The sequence below is a fragment of the Cricetulus griseus genome, assembly GCF_003668045.3.
Source record: "Cricetulus griseus strain 17A/GY chromosome 1 unlocalized genomic scaffold, alternate assembly CriGri-PICRH-1.0 chr1_0, whole genome shotgun sequence".
Classification (NCBI taxonomy): Eukaryota; Metazoa; Chordata; class Mammalia; order Rodentia; family Cricetidae; genus Cricetulus; species Cricetulus griseus.
The window spans coordinates 241375469-241391034 of NW_023276806.1; the positions used below are offsets into that span (position 1 = coordinate 241375469).

Sequence of the window (15566 nt, forward strand, 5' to 3'; positions counted from 1 at the left end):
TAAATGTCCTCTGAATCCACTTAATACCACCAGTAAGTGCATATATCCACTGGAGTATGGGCAGTCCACTAGGGGCCACAACCTTGAGAAAAGCTGACTTTCTTTCTTGAGCAGTCATCAGATGCCAAATGCTCCCTCAAGAAGTGGTGCTTTACGACCACCACCCTCCTGTATGCTGGGACTTTGTCTGGCTTGAGTTTATACAAGTATTTTGCATGCTGTCACAGAGGCTTCCAGCTCAGATGGACAACTGCCCTGTTGTGAGCAGAAAACTGTTTTGCTAGAGTTCTACACTGCCTCTAACTCTGACATGTCCACTCCTTCTTCCTGGATGATCTCTGAACATTGGAGTAGTGATACAATATAGACGTCTCATAGAGATCAGGAAAGGAGTAAGGTCCACAGAGATGTGACTATTCAAGTAAGGGCACTTAGAATGAAGGTTGCATATAGAGGAGGGGTGGGGACTAATGGAGCAAGAAAGTTTAAGCGGGGTGTGCAATGGGAAGGCAGAGGAGAGAAGTGAGTATGAGAAGATATAACTAACACTAAAGACCATTGTAAAAGACACAGAAAAGTTACTACCATAGACACTTTCTAAAATATGTACACACACACACACACACACACACACACACACACACACACAGTTCAAATGGAATTACCCTATAATGGGAAACAATGGGTTTTCTAAACATGCATAGATTTATCAGAGAAAATCCATTAACTTACATTTTTTTCTAACTAATTTCTTATAATTACCTAGAATTGATACATGAAAATGTATCAATTTCTCTAATTTAGCAGTGGTGGAAATCATGGTTGTTAATTTCTCTGTTAAGTTCTCTTTCTAAAATATACCTTTTGTTCTTCACCTTCAATATAAAATACACAGTTAAAAGCTATGAGTGAAAAGAACTAGAATAGCTGTGATTATTTTATTAGGTGTATCAGAAATGATGCTGTGCATACACTATTTCAGTGCATATATTAAAATTTGAATACATTTGTTAGTCTTTGTTCCTGATGGATCACTTCTTGCAAGAGAACTAAACCACTGTATGTCTGTGGTTTTAATAACTATTTTTAGTGCATTTATTGATACTGAACCACTTCACACACTATTATACACTATTGTAGGTACTATTGTTCACCAAACACTATGAGAAATCTAGATTTTTTTCAATGCAAATGCACAGCTATTAAAATGGACAAGCTCCCATACTTTAGAATTCTGCAAGGTCATCAGTCAGCCCTTCATCCCCCTAAATCTTCACCTGCCACCATCTCTGATTTGCACCTTATGATAGCAACTATGTCAAATACATCTTTAACTTCCTTCATGGAAAAAAACAGACTACTTAGCTAACAGAAAGACCTGGGAATTTAGGTGCAGAGTAAATCTAATCATGCAAAAAAAATTCCAAAATATATTAAATCCATATCTGACAGATTTCTAAGACCTTTCAATTAATCCAAAAGAGAATACCAGCATTTTCTCTAACAATTATTGAACTTTACCAAGTGGCAACCTATTGAAGGAAATCAAGTGTCTTTTTTCCTTATGCTCCAAAGATGCATAGTGCAACACATTATCAATGTCAAATGACAAGGTCATGCCTGACTCCTATGGTCAAGTAAATGGCTAGCAGACCAAGATCAGGGAGTGGTGTAATTAACTCTTCAGATGTCTCAGTTCACAAATGAACACAATAGCAGAATTGGAGCTTTAGTTGCCTTTTTATCTTAATCATTCAGTACATTTAACAACACCACTAGACATAATAATCTTGTCTAAACTTTTTTCAAAATTAACTAAAGCCATATAATTTATATATGTGATTTTTCACCAGAGGAGTGACATAAGCACCAATATCAGAGTTCCTTCTTGAACTTGATTGTATCAAGGAATTACTTTATAGCAAATTACTGATTATGGATGCTGCCAAGGGATTCGACCATTTCCCAAATCTCACAAAGCACACATATTTGCATGTGCCTGATCTCGGGCTGTGGACCTTCTTACATCAGTGTTAGTGAAGCAATGGCATTTTACACGCCAATGCTACTGTTCTAACAATATAGCTTTCCAATTCACAAAGCCTTGCCTGGACCAATGTAACAGTGAATTTTAAATTTACTGAGAATCTATAAAGTTAAAGATTCTTTGGAGTCAGGATTTGTTAATAAATATTTTAAACATTTTTAGATAAAATGTACATTTAAAGTAATGTAAAAGATTCTCGATGTTTTGGCTGGTTTATAAAATTCATTCATTTCATAAATTCAAATTTTAAAATAAATATTTAGACAGAAGTAAGGCAGGCAGGGTTATCTCTACCTAACCACTAGATCACTTACAAACTTCAAATATATACAACATTTATTAAATAGATAGGTCTGAAATGTCTTCCTTTTATTAGACTAGAAAATTTAAATTACACTTTGAAAAATATAAATCTTAAATGAATGATTCAAAAAGAAATTTAAAAGGTAATTAAATCTGAGCGCAAGCGGGGGGGAAAGAACAAGGGAGAAAAGATCTCTTGCATTTTGAGTTCACTCTATCTGGCTTGGAACTCAATGGAACTTATGAACCATTAACTTCAATTATACCAAAAACTACAAATAAACCCCAGACTTTGTAAATCTCATTAATTTTAAGTGGAGAAAATGTGGCATAAATAGACTCAATCCAAATCAGCTAATATTAAAACATAATTGGGTTTCAGTTATGTTAAGTTGGTTGTTAGCTACATAGGCAGAATACATTTCTATGGTAAAGTGTATTACAACCTATTTTTGAAGTTGTATAAAAAAGTGAGATTGAAACTGAGAAAATAAGATTTACTCATATATATGTATGCATATATATGCAAAAGTGAGGAATATCTTTATAGCTCAGCTTTTTATATGAAAATGTACTTTTAATTAATTTTAAAGTCTACTCACAGTCACAAACCATTGAATGTTAGTTATTGTTATGTCTATATAAAACATAATTTTAATTATGTTTCCATATTTCTTTGGAAAGCTATATAAGATTATATAATATAAATACATTTTCCATACTTACTATAATATATGTATTTAACAAGACAAAACATGACATTGATTTAAGCCTATTATATTAAAGAAATATAAAATGGGGTAAAATTGAGTGCTCAAATGAAATCACATTTTCTCATGCTATAAATATTATTGGAAAATCTGCCAGTTTAGGGAAGTCTTGTGTCATTATTAGCAAGCAAATTTAGGAGTCAGTCAGTATGTGAAAATGTTGTAGCCCTTGTACCAATCTTTGCTACAATATTTAAACATATATATGAGCTTCTGTCTGGAGACAGCATTTAATCCAGGTCTACGTTATGAATATACTATTATTTGCATTGATCAAGCTGTTAAACCTAGCTCAGGCATTCCACATACCCCAGCTTATAGAAAGCAGCGATGAAGAGAGAGCAGTTAAAATCAGTACACACTGAAAGACAGAATCTCATGTACATACAGCATGTGCACATTTATACCTGAGAAAAAATGTGCTTTAAAGCCCTTCTTGGATACAGTGTTGTCCGATTTGAACTCAATCCTCATGTTGTTGAAGTGGGAAGTAATCACTTCAGGTACATCAGCTCCACAGAATTTGCCGTGAAGTTTAGACTCGGAGGAAAGACCACTCCAGATCTCCACATAATCATATTTGCAAACCTGGACAAACATGGTTGTCATGATCACCAATTAGAGAGAACCAGATGACTGCCTTTTACAGTAGAGAAACCTGCCATGGTTTTTATTTGGTAGTCCTGTGGTAGTCCTACTGGGATTAACACATAAATACAAAACAAATCCAGCAGTAATCAACTATGAGTAGAAAGTATGAAAGTTCAAGAAGTTTACTGTGGAAACCCTCCTGAAGTGGCACATGCTTGTGTCAATTTATTTGTGAGATTCACAGCATGTATTTTTTTCAATACTAAAATATAAGGAGAATTAAGATGAGAATTTGTTCAAAGGTGGTATCTATGTGAAGAAGATAAGCTATGATTCTGACTTTGTTTTATTTTTATCTTTTTCAGGATGAATTGTGACTGCATTTGTCATGTCTTATCTAACACCAATGACAAAAACATAAAATTCCATGCTACATTTGTTCTTGGAATGACCACTATCAACAGAAGTCATCCTTTCTATTTTTTGGCGAGGAAAACAAAAACAAAATAAAACAAACAAAAAATTCCTATGTTCAGAATGTTTTATAAAACATGTACAAAGGGAAACTTATCAAATATGCTTGTGGTTGACTAACTGCCTGGAGTTGTGTTTAGACCAGTATGCATCCTGTGAACATGGCACTACATACCAAACAGCACCCATTGTAACTCCAAAGAATAGACAAACAATTGATGTGTTATAATAAAAGCCTGTCTGGAAAGCTTTTTAGAAGCCTCCTGTTTCTTCATTTCCTGCATAGTTAGATACTGTAAGTTATCCTTTAGGACTTCTATGGGGTTGTGAACAAATGCTAAATATCTTCAGTGGAATAAGTCATGGATTTGTAACAAAATAAAGAAAGATCACATGAAAATGCAAGGACCAACTGAATGCCAAGTATTCTTAAGCAATTTTATGGCCACTAACAGATGTTTCCACAGTACACTTTTTCCCAAGCCCTAACAGAGAATATTCTGCAGAATGCATATTGCATGAACAACTTTATTATATAAACGTGTAATTAGCAAGGCTTAACAATGCATACGATTGAACCCTAGGGCATGATCTGTACTTTGAAATATGTCAACTCAAATCACTGAGATTTTTGTGATATTAATTAGGTGCTAAATAAACAAACTGCTACTGGGAAGAATGAAGTAATTTTTCAGCACACTTTATTAGAGGGTGACATTTGTTGAGAGAGAATTCCATTCTAAAAGAATGCTTCAGATGCTGAAGTTTTTTTCTATTGACTTTCTTCTGGGACATTAGTAGAGAGAATAAAATAATGATGTTTTGCTTATTCTAATATTCTCTAAGTCAATGTTTTGCTTGGGACTTTTATTGTAAACAGTTAAGTTATCAAGCTATGAAAATACACAGAATGCTGAGATGGCTTTCCACACAGTAACACCATTTTAAGTCTAAGAACTCTGGCATATGTTAACAAGTTTACAGCCAGATGTTCTGTGAAGAGTGGCCGTTACAATGAGAGTAAGGCTTTCTAGAACACAAAGCTGCATTGTATCAAACCATCTCTGCTCCTTCCTCCTGCACACTGCTTCTTTTCTTCTCACACCATGAGTCAATCCAAAATGTCTCTCCTAAAGCAACTGAGAGCTGCAGCAATAATTATGATAGTAGGGCTAATTTAACAATCAGTCAATATCAAGTCTCAGAGTGGAAGAGAAATCTCATTTCTTAAGGTGTAGATCATATAAAAACGTTCTGGTTTTATTATAAAATTAATACCTTCACTTTAATATTCACCCTGATTTGAGACAATGGTGTTCCCTGTGGATTAAATATGCTAAGAGGTTTAGTTGATGCCCATCCTATCATTTTTCTTTGATATAGTATTGGAAAAATGTAAACAAATTTACTGGTGTGTGAGTGTGTGTGTGTGTGTGTGTGTGTGTGTGTGTGTGATCTTCATATGTGTGTATCTGTAGGTATGTATGCACATATGTAGGCCAGATATCAGCTTCAGTAATCATTTCTCCTGAGCTGTCCACTTCCTTTTTATGACAAGTGTTTCATGACACTTGAAGGTTACTAATTAGTCCAGCAAAAGCCATGGGTCCTTCTGTCTTGGAGTCCCCATGATGGGACTACAGCACATACTCCCATGCCCTGCTTCCTGTTTTTGTGCTGGATATGGAACCCAGTTCCTCATGTTAGCATGACAGGGACTTTATCAAATAAGCTCTCTCCTCATCCCAGCTCATTAACTTTTGTGATCCCACACTTCTGCCTATGTTTACCCCCCAAAAGTTACCCTCCACCTTTAAGTTAAAGCCACCAAAGGATTTTTTAATGCATAAAGGTATCTTAACCATTGCAAATTGAATTACTGGGGAAAAGAATAGTTCAAGTAGGTCCAAAAATAAATGAAAAAAGTTATTTAAATAAAATACGATAATTAAAATAAATACAAATGAAATAAAAGTAAAAAGAGTATTTCAAAAGCAAAAAAAAAAAACAGGAGTAGGGAGTAAAAGAAACAGGAGCCAAAAATACACCAGAGAAGTTGTGTACAAAACCTACAAAATCCCCAATAACAATGGCCTATGGGTGTTCATACATTACATTTCTCATCCCATGTTGTGCAAGTTTCACTAGGTATACAAAAAAGGCAAGATAATTTTCATTAGTTACTTTTTCATTATTCTTAGTGGAATTAAGTCATACACAAATAAATTTAGAAGAAAAGAATAAAAAGGGTTTTAATAGAAAAATGAGACAACAATGGAAACAAACACTTAAAATCTTGTCCTTAAAATAATCCAGTGAAACAAAAACTTCAGCTGACATTTTCTGGCCATCATTCATAAACATTGAGTTGTTTGTGGATCACCCACAGACATTTCTAGATAAGGAATTCGAAAGTGTCAATATGGTCATTTGCCAAAACCTGAGTCTTCAGTTTAGCAAGCTATATTTTGAAAAGGAATAATAAGGTCACCTAAATTTATATTTTCTTAGATTAAAATTAATATTTTGTATGTAAACAGAAGCAAAATTCACAATGAAAAACTACTTATGTTTGAGAATAACATCAATTTCCAAAAGTAGAATATACCACATTATCGTAAGTGAACATTTTTGTTCTGATTCAATTATTATTTTTTCACTTATTATTTTTGTTTGTGATATGGAATCACATCCTAAATACTCTATATTTATTTAGTGAATTGTGAGAATATAAGACATTAAATTAAGTGAAAACCCCTCAGGTAAATGTCAATCTCCCATACATCTCACCACCAGCAGCCTCCTAATACTTGACAGAAGGAACAGTGGAGTCCAGAAGAGGACAATTACATGAACGTGTCACATTCTTCTCTCTCTGTTAAGTTTGTCAGATTGCCTTTGCAGGCTCAGAAACATGATAAAAATATTCAAGACCATTCTCACTTACTTCATTGCCTTCCAATTCGAAAAACTCAAACTTCACAGAGATTCTGTACTGACTTGGAGCAATCACTTGCCACACACAGTTTTTGTTTGGAGGGTACTCTTTGGGCCAGCCAGGAGTGGTTATGGTGCCATTGAGTTTTGTCAGAAGTCCTCCACAAGCAGCTAGAAGGGAAGAGGAAAAGTCCTCCTTAATGAAGGTGCCCCTTCCACGCACCTCCCCTTCAACACCCACCATATCAGCACTAAATGTGAAACAGCTTCAAGCTATCAACTCAAGATGATTCATTCTCTGCCTTTAAGTTTTAGCAACAGAATTTCATCATCAAATCCCATTCATAAGCTGTCAATTAGTGACTTGGCAATGAAGAAAATTGTAGCTGAAGTCCATTTAAAATCGCTTCAAAGTTTGAGTGCATAATATGAAACCAAGTCCAAAATTTCTTCTCTTTTAAAAGCATGTAAAATATCTTACAGTATCTTGATGATACTCTAAGATGAAAAATTAAAATAAAATTATTTTTATGAAGTTAATAAAATTGTGGGAACTAAGGAAAACATATATAGATGAGAGATAACTGATTGATGATGGCTAAGTAAATAGCAATAAATAGATGATTTAGGGATCTTTGACAGATACACACACATGCATACATATATATATAGACACACAGATGACAATAGATGATAGACAGATACATATATTTATAGTTAGATAGATAGATAGATAGATAGATAGATAGATAGATAGATAATGTAGGTACACAGATGACAGATAATTAGATACATAAATAAATAGATGGTAAATAGATAGATGAGAGATAGAGAGATGATGACAGATTTATAGATAGATATTTAGATGATAGTGAGATACAGATAATAGACAGAGAGATGACATAAAAATATTTAGATAAAATAATACCAAACCCACATTTTAAAATTCCATAAATTTCCCAAAGACCAGCATGAACATTTAACCTACACTAAACAAAATGGTAAAAAAGAGAACATATTATTCCAAAGCATGTCATTTACCAAATTATTTTCCTTGATATTTAATTATTTTTTTTAGAATGGGCACTGTTTATATTTCCTTTCTAGGTTCTGATTGAAATTACCAAAGTCAGAGTATCACAAGGCAAGTTGAATAAAACAAGCACACTCTATACATAGCTCAGAAATGATAGCTGGGATGTCCAATAGTTTTCAGAATTAAATGTTTTGTTTACATGCTTATGTAAACATAGGTATGTGTGTATTTGCTACCATATTAGTAAATACTCAAAGTGACTGGTTCACTAAATTTACTGGGTTTTTGATGAATGATTATGAAGGAAAAGATGGTATGGATTATGAAGGAGAAGTGGTAAAGCACCTGCCTATATCATGCGGGGCTTCGGCTTGAAGCTTCAGATAGTAATAATAAGAATACTTAATAAGTATCATTTTCCTTCAGGATTGGTACACAATGTTATCACTTAAAATACTTCACTCTCTTCTTAACTATGCCATTTCCATTTCTGAATCTAGTGCAGAAAGGGGGCTGGGTTAAATATGTAAGATGGAGACTTGAAAACCAAGTCTGAATTCAAACTGTTAAAAAAAATAAGAAGGCAGCGCCATTTAAAAATATAAGCCGGCTGGGGGCACAGCATCAAACATAAAGTTAGTAGCTTTATCAACTTTTGCACTTACATATAATCACAGCCAATAACAAAGGGCTCACTTTCAGAAGACTTACATTTTGGCAGTGAAACTCTGAATTACATGAATATAAATTGTAACTGTCTGTGAAGATGAAACAGTGGGAATCTTGAAAGAGAAATTGGCTGCAGGGATATCAGCCAATCCACTCTGCATTTACACTGAGGGATGAGGCCTCAGTGAAATGGAGAAAGGGGTTTTGAGAGATGACTCAGTGCTTAGAGAGCTTACTACTCTTGCAGAGGACCTAGATTGAGTTCCTAGCATTGATCTTGATAGCTCTTGATCATGTAAGTCCAGTTCCAGAAGACCCAGCTTTTCCATCCCTCTACTGAGGGAACCAGGTGTTCATGTAGTGCATATACATGCATAGAGGCAAAATATGTACATACATGCAATAAAATACATAATTTTTAAATGTAATGAATGAAGAATTAAAATGTAGTAGCTTTAAGTAAAGAAGAAAGAGACTATAGCTACTGGCAACAAAACATCATAAATAAACCCCATGTGAGATTTCAATGAGTAAATGTTGTAACCATGACAAAATGACATTGAATAAAATATTTTAACTCATAAAATATATGCTTATCTTTATGTTGAATGTTTATATCTGTGCCAGGCTATGAAGGTGTGAAGAAGGTCAAATTTGTGCTGGTTAGTCTAACAAGTGAACAAGTATGACCTATACATGAAGGACATCAAGAAAATGCCAAAATAATCAATACATATAGAAATGTGTGGCTGAAGAGATGTAGAAGGATACATTCATATACAAGGAATGGAGAGGAGTGAAACATGTACAGACACAGGGAGGGCTGAAGAGACGAATGAAGGGATGATGAGGGAATGGGTGAAAGGATGCATACAGAGCTAGATGTAGGTTAAAGCAGAGCTGGAACACATATGGGACCTACATCCAAAGGAGGAAAGGGTAGATGCTAGTAACAAGAGACCATGTGAGACTTTGTGTCAGCTGTGGTCACTGTAGGAGAAAAAGATGGCAGACAGAAAGAAAGTGAGAGACAGAGGTCAGAGACAGATGGGGAGAGAGACAGAGACAGACTCAGAGAGGCAGAGGCAGACAAAGACTGAGACAGAGAGATAGATAGACAGGAAGAGAAGAGAAGAGAGAGAGAGAGAGAGAGAGAGAGAGAGAGAGAGAGAGAGAGAGAGAGAGAGAGAGAGAGAGAGTTCACCTTCACAGCTTCTTCTATCTGGCCCCAGTTCATAGCCAGGCTCACAGGCACACTGGTAACTGCCCAGTGTATTGATGCACCTCTGCTCACAGCCTCCTCGGTCAGGCTTGGCACACTCATCTTCTTCTATAAAGTGGAGAGAGATACAAAACAATTAGAGTGTTTAGTCGCTGTTCATGAGAATATAAAACCTCTCAAAATGTGGTGAATAATGGCTTAATTAAACAGACAACTCATTCCTCACCAAAGGGGTTCTACTAAATAAGCCTTTGCTGTGTGACCTGTAGGAATGCATGATGTGGCAACCATAGAATAAGACAGCCTAGAGAGAATAGAAACATCTGCTTCACCTAGAGGTCACCTTATCTCATACGTATGTGTGTGTGTGTGTGTGTGTGTGTGTGTGTGTGTGTGTGTGTGTGTGTGTGTGAGAGAGAGAGAGAGCAAGAGAGAGAGATTTTGTAATTAAGTTGAAAAAGTGCAGTACCACTTACTGATTTCACAGTATAATTTGTTAAATATATCTCAAAATATGCTTTTAGAAGTTGGAGAAACACACAGCTGTGTGGCAGAATATATGATTTGCATATGAGAAACCCTGGGCTTAATTACCAGCATAAGTGCAGACACACAAATACACACACACTGTGTACACACACATACCCCATGTGCACACACAGCATGCACACAAACACACCACACAAATGCCCTAAATACCATCCATAAGTAGATTGAAGTGATTGTAAATAAAAAAATTAATGAAACTTAATAGTTGTCCAGATCTTTTAATACTTTGGTGTATTGTAAATACACATACTATTTATTTCACCAAATATAGTTTGTGTGAACTAGTTATAGTTCAGTTATCTATAATGAATAAATATTGGTACATACTAAACTCCAGTCCAATTTTTCTCACATCAGATATATTATACATTATTTTTAAATGTACACAGACAAAAGACAAGGTACTCCATAGTTTTATCCTACATAAAAAATTTAATGTGGATCATGCAAATATAAGCACTTTATGGAGATTTGTATCAGCAAAATATTAAACACTTTGACAACTAAATGCATAATCATAAGAAATAATGTTTCTGCCACTGTGACATATGACAAAGCTAGAAAAATTTAAGCATGTCAATAGATATTGTAGTAACAGATGAAGTTGCACCTTTCTCTGCCTTTCCATTTACATAGTGGATTTCTGAGCAACTCTTGTTGCTATGGAATAATCCTTCGGTGCCCTATGTGAATATATGTTGTTATGATTGGTTCAATAAACAAGCTGACTGGTCAATAGTTGAACAGGATAAAGTTAGGCAGGAAAGCCAAACTGAGAATAATAGGATGAGGAAGGGCAGAGTCAGGAGTTGCCAGTCAGATGGAGAATGAGTTGGACATGCAAAATGTGTTAGAGGTAAAAGTCATGGTCCTCGGGGCAGCACAAATATTACCAGAAATGGGTTAAGTTGTAATAGCTAGTTAATAACAAACCTGAGCTATTGGCCAACTATTTACAATTAATATTAAGTTTCTGAAGAAAACCCCATCTACATCTTATTGAAAATGAACTGTACTATTTAAATAATAAAAACACTTATATACCATTGGTGAATTTTGTCATATGCAAATTAGCTAATTTATCTCATAAAAGTCATGCAGAGAAAAATTGGTTCATTCTTCCTACTAGAATTTTTTTACTCGAATGTGATACACTTCAAATAAGTGTCTATAAATTTCCTACATGTAAATTTGATGTTACTCTTTGCACTAAAATCAGCTTTCATTTTTCCTAGTAATACATGCTAGAGAACATACCTCAGCTTTCAACAAACTCCAATCTAATCTTGGCTAGATTCAAAGTTTAATGTCACATCTATCCCTGAACAACAACAAAAATCTCAAATTTGTAAGACTTGCAAATTACCTTTAAAAAAATTAGCAGCAAATCCTGCCTTGTTCACGGTTCCATCGGAGACAAACTTCATCCACAGAGTGTTAGAAGTAGATCTTATGTCTTCAGGTTTATCATAACCACAGAACCGTCCTATCAACGGACTGTTTTCACTGGTTCCATCTCGAACTTCTAGGTGGTCATAGGCACAGCTGTCATGTCTTTCAATCTACAATGAAGAATTTGTAAAAATGATTTGCTCATTAATAGATATTAGTAAGATATGTGCATTTGGAAGGTTATCACGTATTCTTACTGGCACAGCACTGACCTAGTAACATAAAAAATGACACAATAAAGACACATTAATACAACAACTTAACAGCTACACTGCACACAAAGGAACACAATATTTTTTTCAAAAAAATCTATGGAATACTCCATCAGCATAAGCCACAGGTAACAGAAGTAAATGCAATGACTGTCTGATTGATTGACTGGTGTATTGATTGACTGAGTCACACTGTAGACTGCAGGTTACCTGAAACTATGCATTCTACTGTGGCCTCAAATTTAACATCCGCATTGCTTAATATTAAAAGTCATGTAGATTAAACTTTATCAAAGTTAAACACAAAGAATTTAATGCTAGATTGACTACTGTTCTCAAAATCATAGTACTAACCTGTATGAATGCAGCAGAGGCACTATTAAAATTTTAAAAATAATTGTTTCTTTGCTTAAGAAACAATAATTGATTTTACCATATTGATAACACTCATTAGGTTCTTTTACCTGAACATTATAAATTGCTTATATTTTTAATTTATAGAAAATTTGCTGTTTACTTAATTACAATTGGAAGTTTAAATACTTCAACGTGCAAAAGTATATTTCCTGAAAAATGCATAAAATCATTAATTTTATGAAATTCTCATTAGTACCTACTTACAAATTTCACATTATTTATATACTAAATAATAGGTATCTGGTACTGACAAATAATGCAGAAATATAAATTGCATTCACACATTGTAAATGTTTGCAGTTGAGCTGCTTAGCAAATGGAGTGTTTCTCGTGTATATAAATCTACAGTATTCAGAAATGTTTCATCCCTTCCCAACACCAAGCAGAGAGACATTATCAGTGAATGGAATGCTGGTGTTTACTTTCTTTTCCAGGTTAAATCTGAGTGTAAAGCCTGTTCAATGAATCTCCTCCACCAATGCTAATTCCGACTATACTTCATTGACTTTGGTTAACAACACCAAGCACAAATGGAAATGCAAGTTTTTCTCCATTTACATCATGCATTCAAGGTTCTCCAGCTCTCAAAGATTATTTTACTGACTGATATTTGGGAAGGGTATAAATATGACTAAAGTTAATAATTGAATTGAGAAATGGAGAAGTGGCTCAGTGGTTAAAAGCACTTGCTTCTCTTGCAAAGAACTCTGATTCAGCTCCCAGCATCCACACAGCAGCTCACAACTGCCTGTAACTCTAGTTCCAGGGCATTCACCTCCATCTTCTAACTGTCTCAGGCTCCCACAATTGTGTGGTATACATGTATTCACAGGTTCACCAGATACATATAAATTTAAAATAATAAATATCTAAGTCAAGTCTATGTATGTTAAACTAATAAGTCTAAGTTCCTTTAAAGAGAGGAGAAAAACAATGACATACAAAAGCAAAAAAATTAAGGAAAAAAATAAAAGGCTGTTTCTTCTAGAGTTAAAGCATAGACATCTCAAGAGTTGAGCACTATTAAATGTGATATCATGCACAATTGACATAAAATGAATATGTTTTGATAATAGCATTGTTTATTGATTACAGACTTTAATGCAACCAGAGCCTGGCAAGTTCATTTCAATGTAAACAGGTCTACTAACCATGGAGACCACATTGAAAGTAAAAGTAAACATTGAACATGTTTTTCAAAAGCTGAAATTTAACTGGCCCTTGAAGGAGATCTGAACACTTAAAGAGGCTCCATGCTTCCTTTCATGATTTAGAAAACCCATACTTTCAACAGCTGCTTAGAGGTGAACCCAGAAAAAGGTGAGTAGTTTCTTCATAGTGAAAAATAAAGTAAATTGTGCCAAAGACATCAAGACCCACCACTCTTTTCTATAGTTTCCGGGTGACTGCTTATAGGAGAGTTCAGAGAAAGGGCCACACCCTGACTCAAAACCCATCCAGCCACACAATGCCTTGTTGAATTGTATATATGTTCACACACATATGTATGTGTGTATGTATGTTTACATTTGCATGTCCATGTTCATAGCTAAATGGTGGACAATAGTCAGAAGGTGTAAATAACATCCACAAATTGGTATATGAATAGACAAAGATAATCTGATGTGTAAATAGAATGAGACATCACTTGCTGCTAAAAGGGTAATATATTTTGATACGAACTGCATTATGGATGTAACTTGAAGGACTTAGAGTGAGTGAAATAAGCTACAAGTAATTATGAATTATTCTACTTACATGAGACATTAGACTTCTCAGTGCATAAACACTGGAAAAATAGGTGTTATAAGAGAATAGAGGCAAAAATAAAAGTAGTTGTTGTTTACTGGCTACACAATTTTAAATGGCATGATAAAAAGGAGACTAGAAATTGGCTTCCAAATGCTATGAATAATTTTCTGTTTTTTATTTTTGAGATTATAATTGGATTACAAGATTTCCTCCTTCCCTTTCTTCCCCCCAAATCCTCTCATACACCCTACCCAGCGCTCCTTTCAATTAACAGCCCCTTTCCTTTAATTGCTATTTTATGCATATATGATGCCCATATATTTCCCAAATACAACAAGTTTAATCTGTATAATTCTGTCTGTATATTTTCAGGGCTGAATGGTGCATCTAAAGTGATTATGGGGGTTGAATGTTATAGTGTATATATTTTATTATAGTAAAAATGTCTCATAAATGTCATAAGTAATTCAAGGTCTAAATTTTAGTTAAATGTAATATAATTAAGACTTAGTATTTAGGCATTTGTACTAGCCTGCCTTTGGAGTTCTGACAGGATACACCCTCAGTTGCTGCCACTAATCACACAATCCTTGCCTATTTGCTATGTTCCCTTTTAAAAGGGCACTGCCCACCTCCCACATCTCTCTCTGTCTCCCTCCCTCCTGCCCTCCCTCCCCCTCTCTTTTTCTCTCCCTACCTCTCTCTCCCTCTCTCTCTCCACCCCCCTCTCTCTCTCTCTCTCTCTCTCTCTCTCTCTCTCTCTCTCTCTGCCTTTCTTTTCTCTCTCCCACTGCTCCTGTACCTGGAGGCCAATCCCTTCCCCCCCTTTCCCTTTTTACAATCCTTTTCCCTTAATAAAAACCCCTCCACTTGAACTCTGCCCCATGGCGTCTTTCTCTCTAAATCTGCTCCTTTTTAAAAATACAACAAACACAATCAAATGTTAATATTGCAATCAAAATAGTAAAATATTATAGATAATGTTACATAATGGTAAACATTTGGCAAAACATTAAAAAGCATTTTGTTTTTAAGAAACATGCCTTTAGTCCCAGCACTTGGGAGGCAGTGGCAGGTGGATCTCTGAGTGCTCAAGTCCAGCCTGGTCTGCAAGTGCTAGTTCTGGGACAGCCTC

General features: G+C 34.9%; 1 protein-coding gene across 1 annotated transcript in view; it reads right to left on the minus strand.

The window, feature by feature from the left end:
- Nucleotides 1-15566, minus strand: part of Tll1 (tolloid like 1) — a 179845-nt gene that overhangs the window by 18015 nt on the left and 146264 nt on the right. The window contains exons 13-16 of the mRNA XM_027394106.2: nucleotides 11965-12160; nucleotides 10032-10157; nucleotides 7133-7293; nucleotides 3528-3708 (exon numbers count right to left, since the gene is read on the minus strand). Of these exons, the coding sequence (XP_027249907.2) occupies nucleotides 3528-3708; nucleotides 7133-7293; nucleotides 10032-10157; nucleotides 11965-12160 (664 nt within the window). The remainder of the gene's footprint in view (nucleotides 1-3527; nucleotides 3709-7132; nucleotides 7294-10031; nucleotides 10158-11964; nucleotides 12161-15566) is intronic.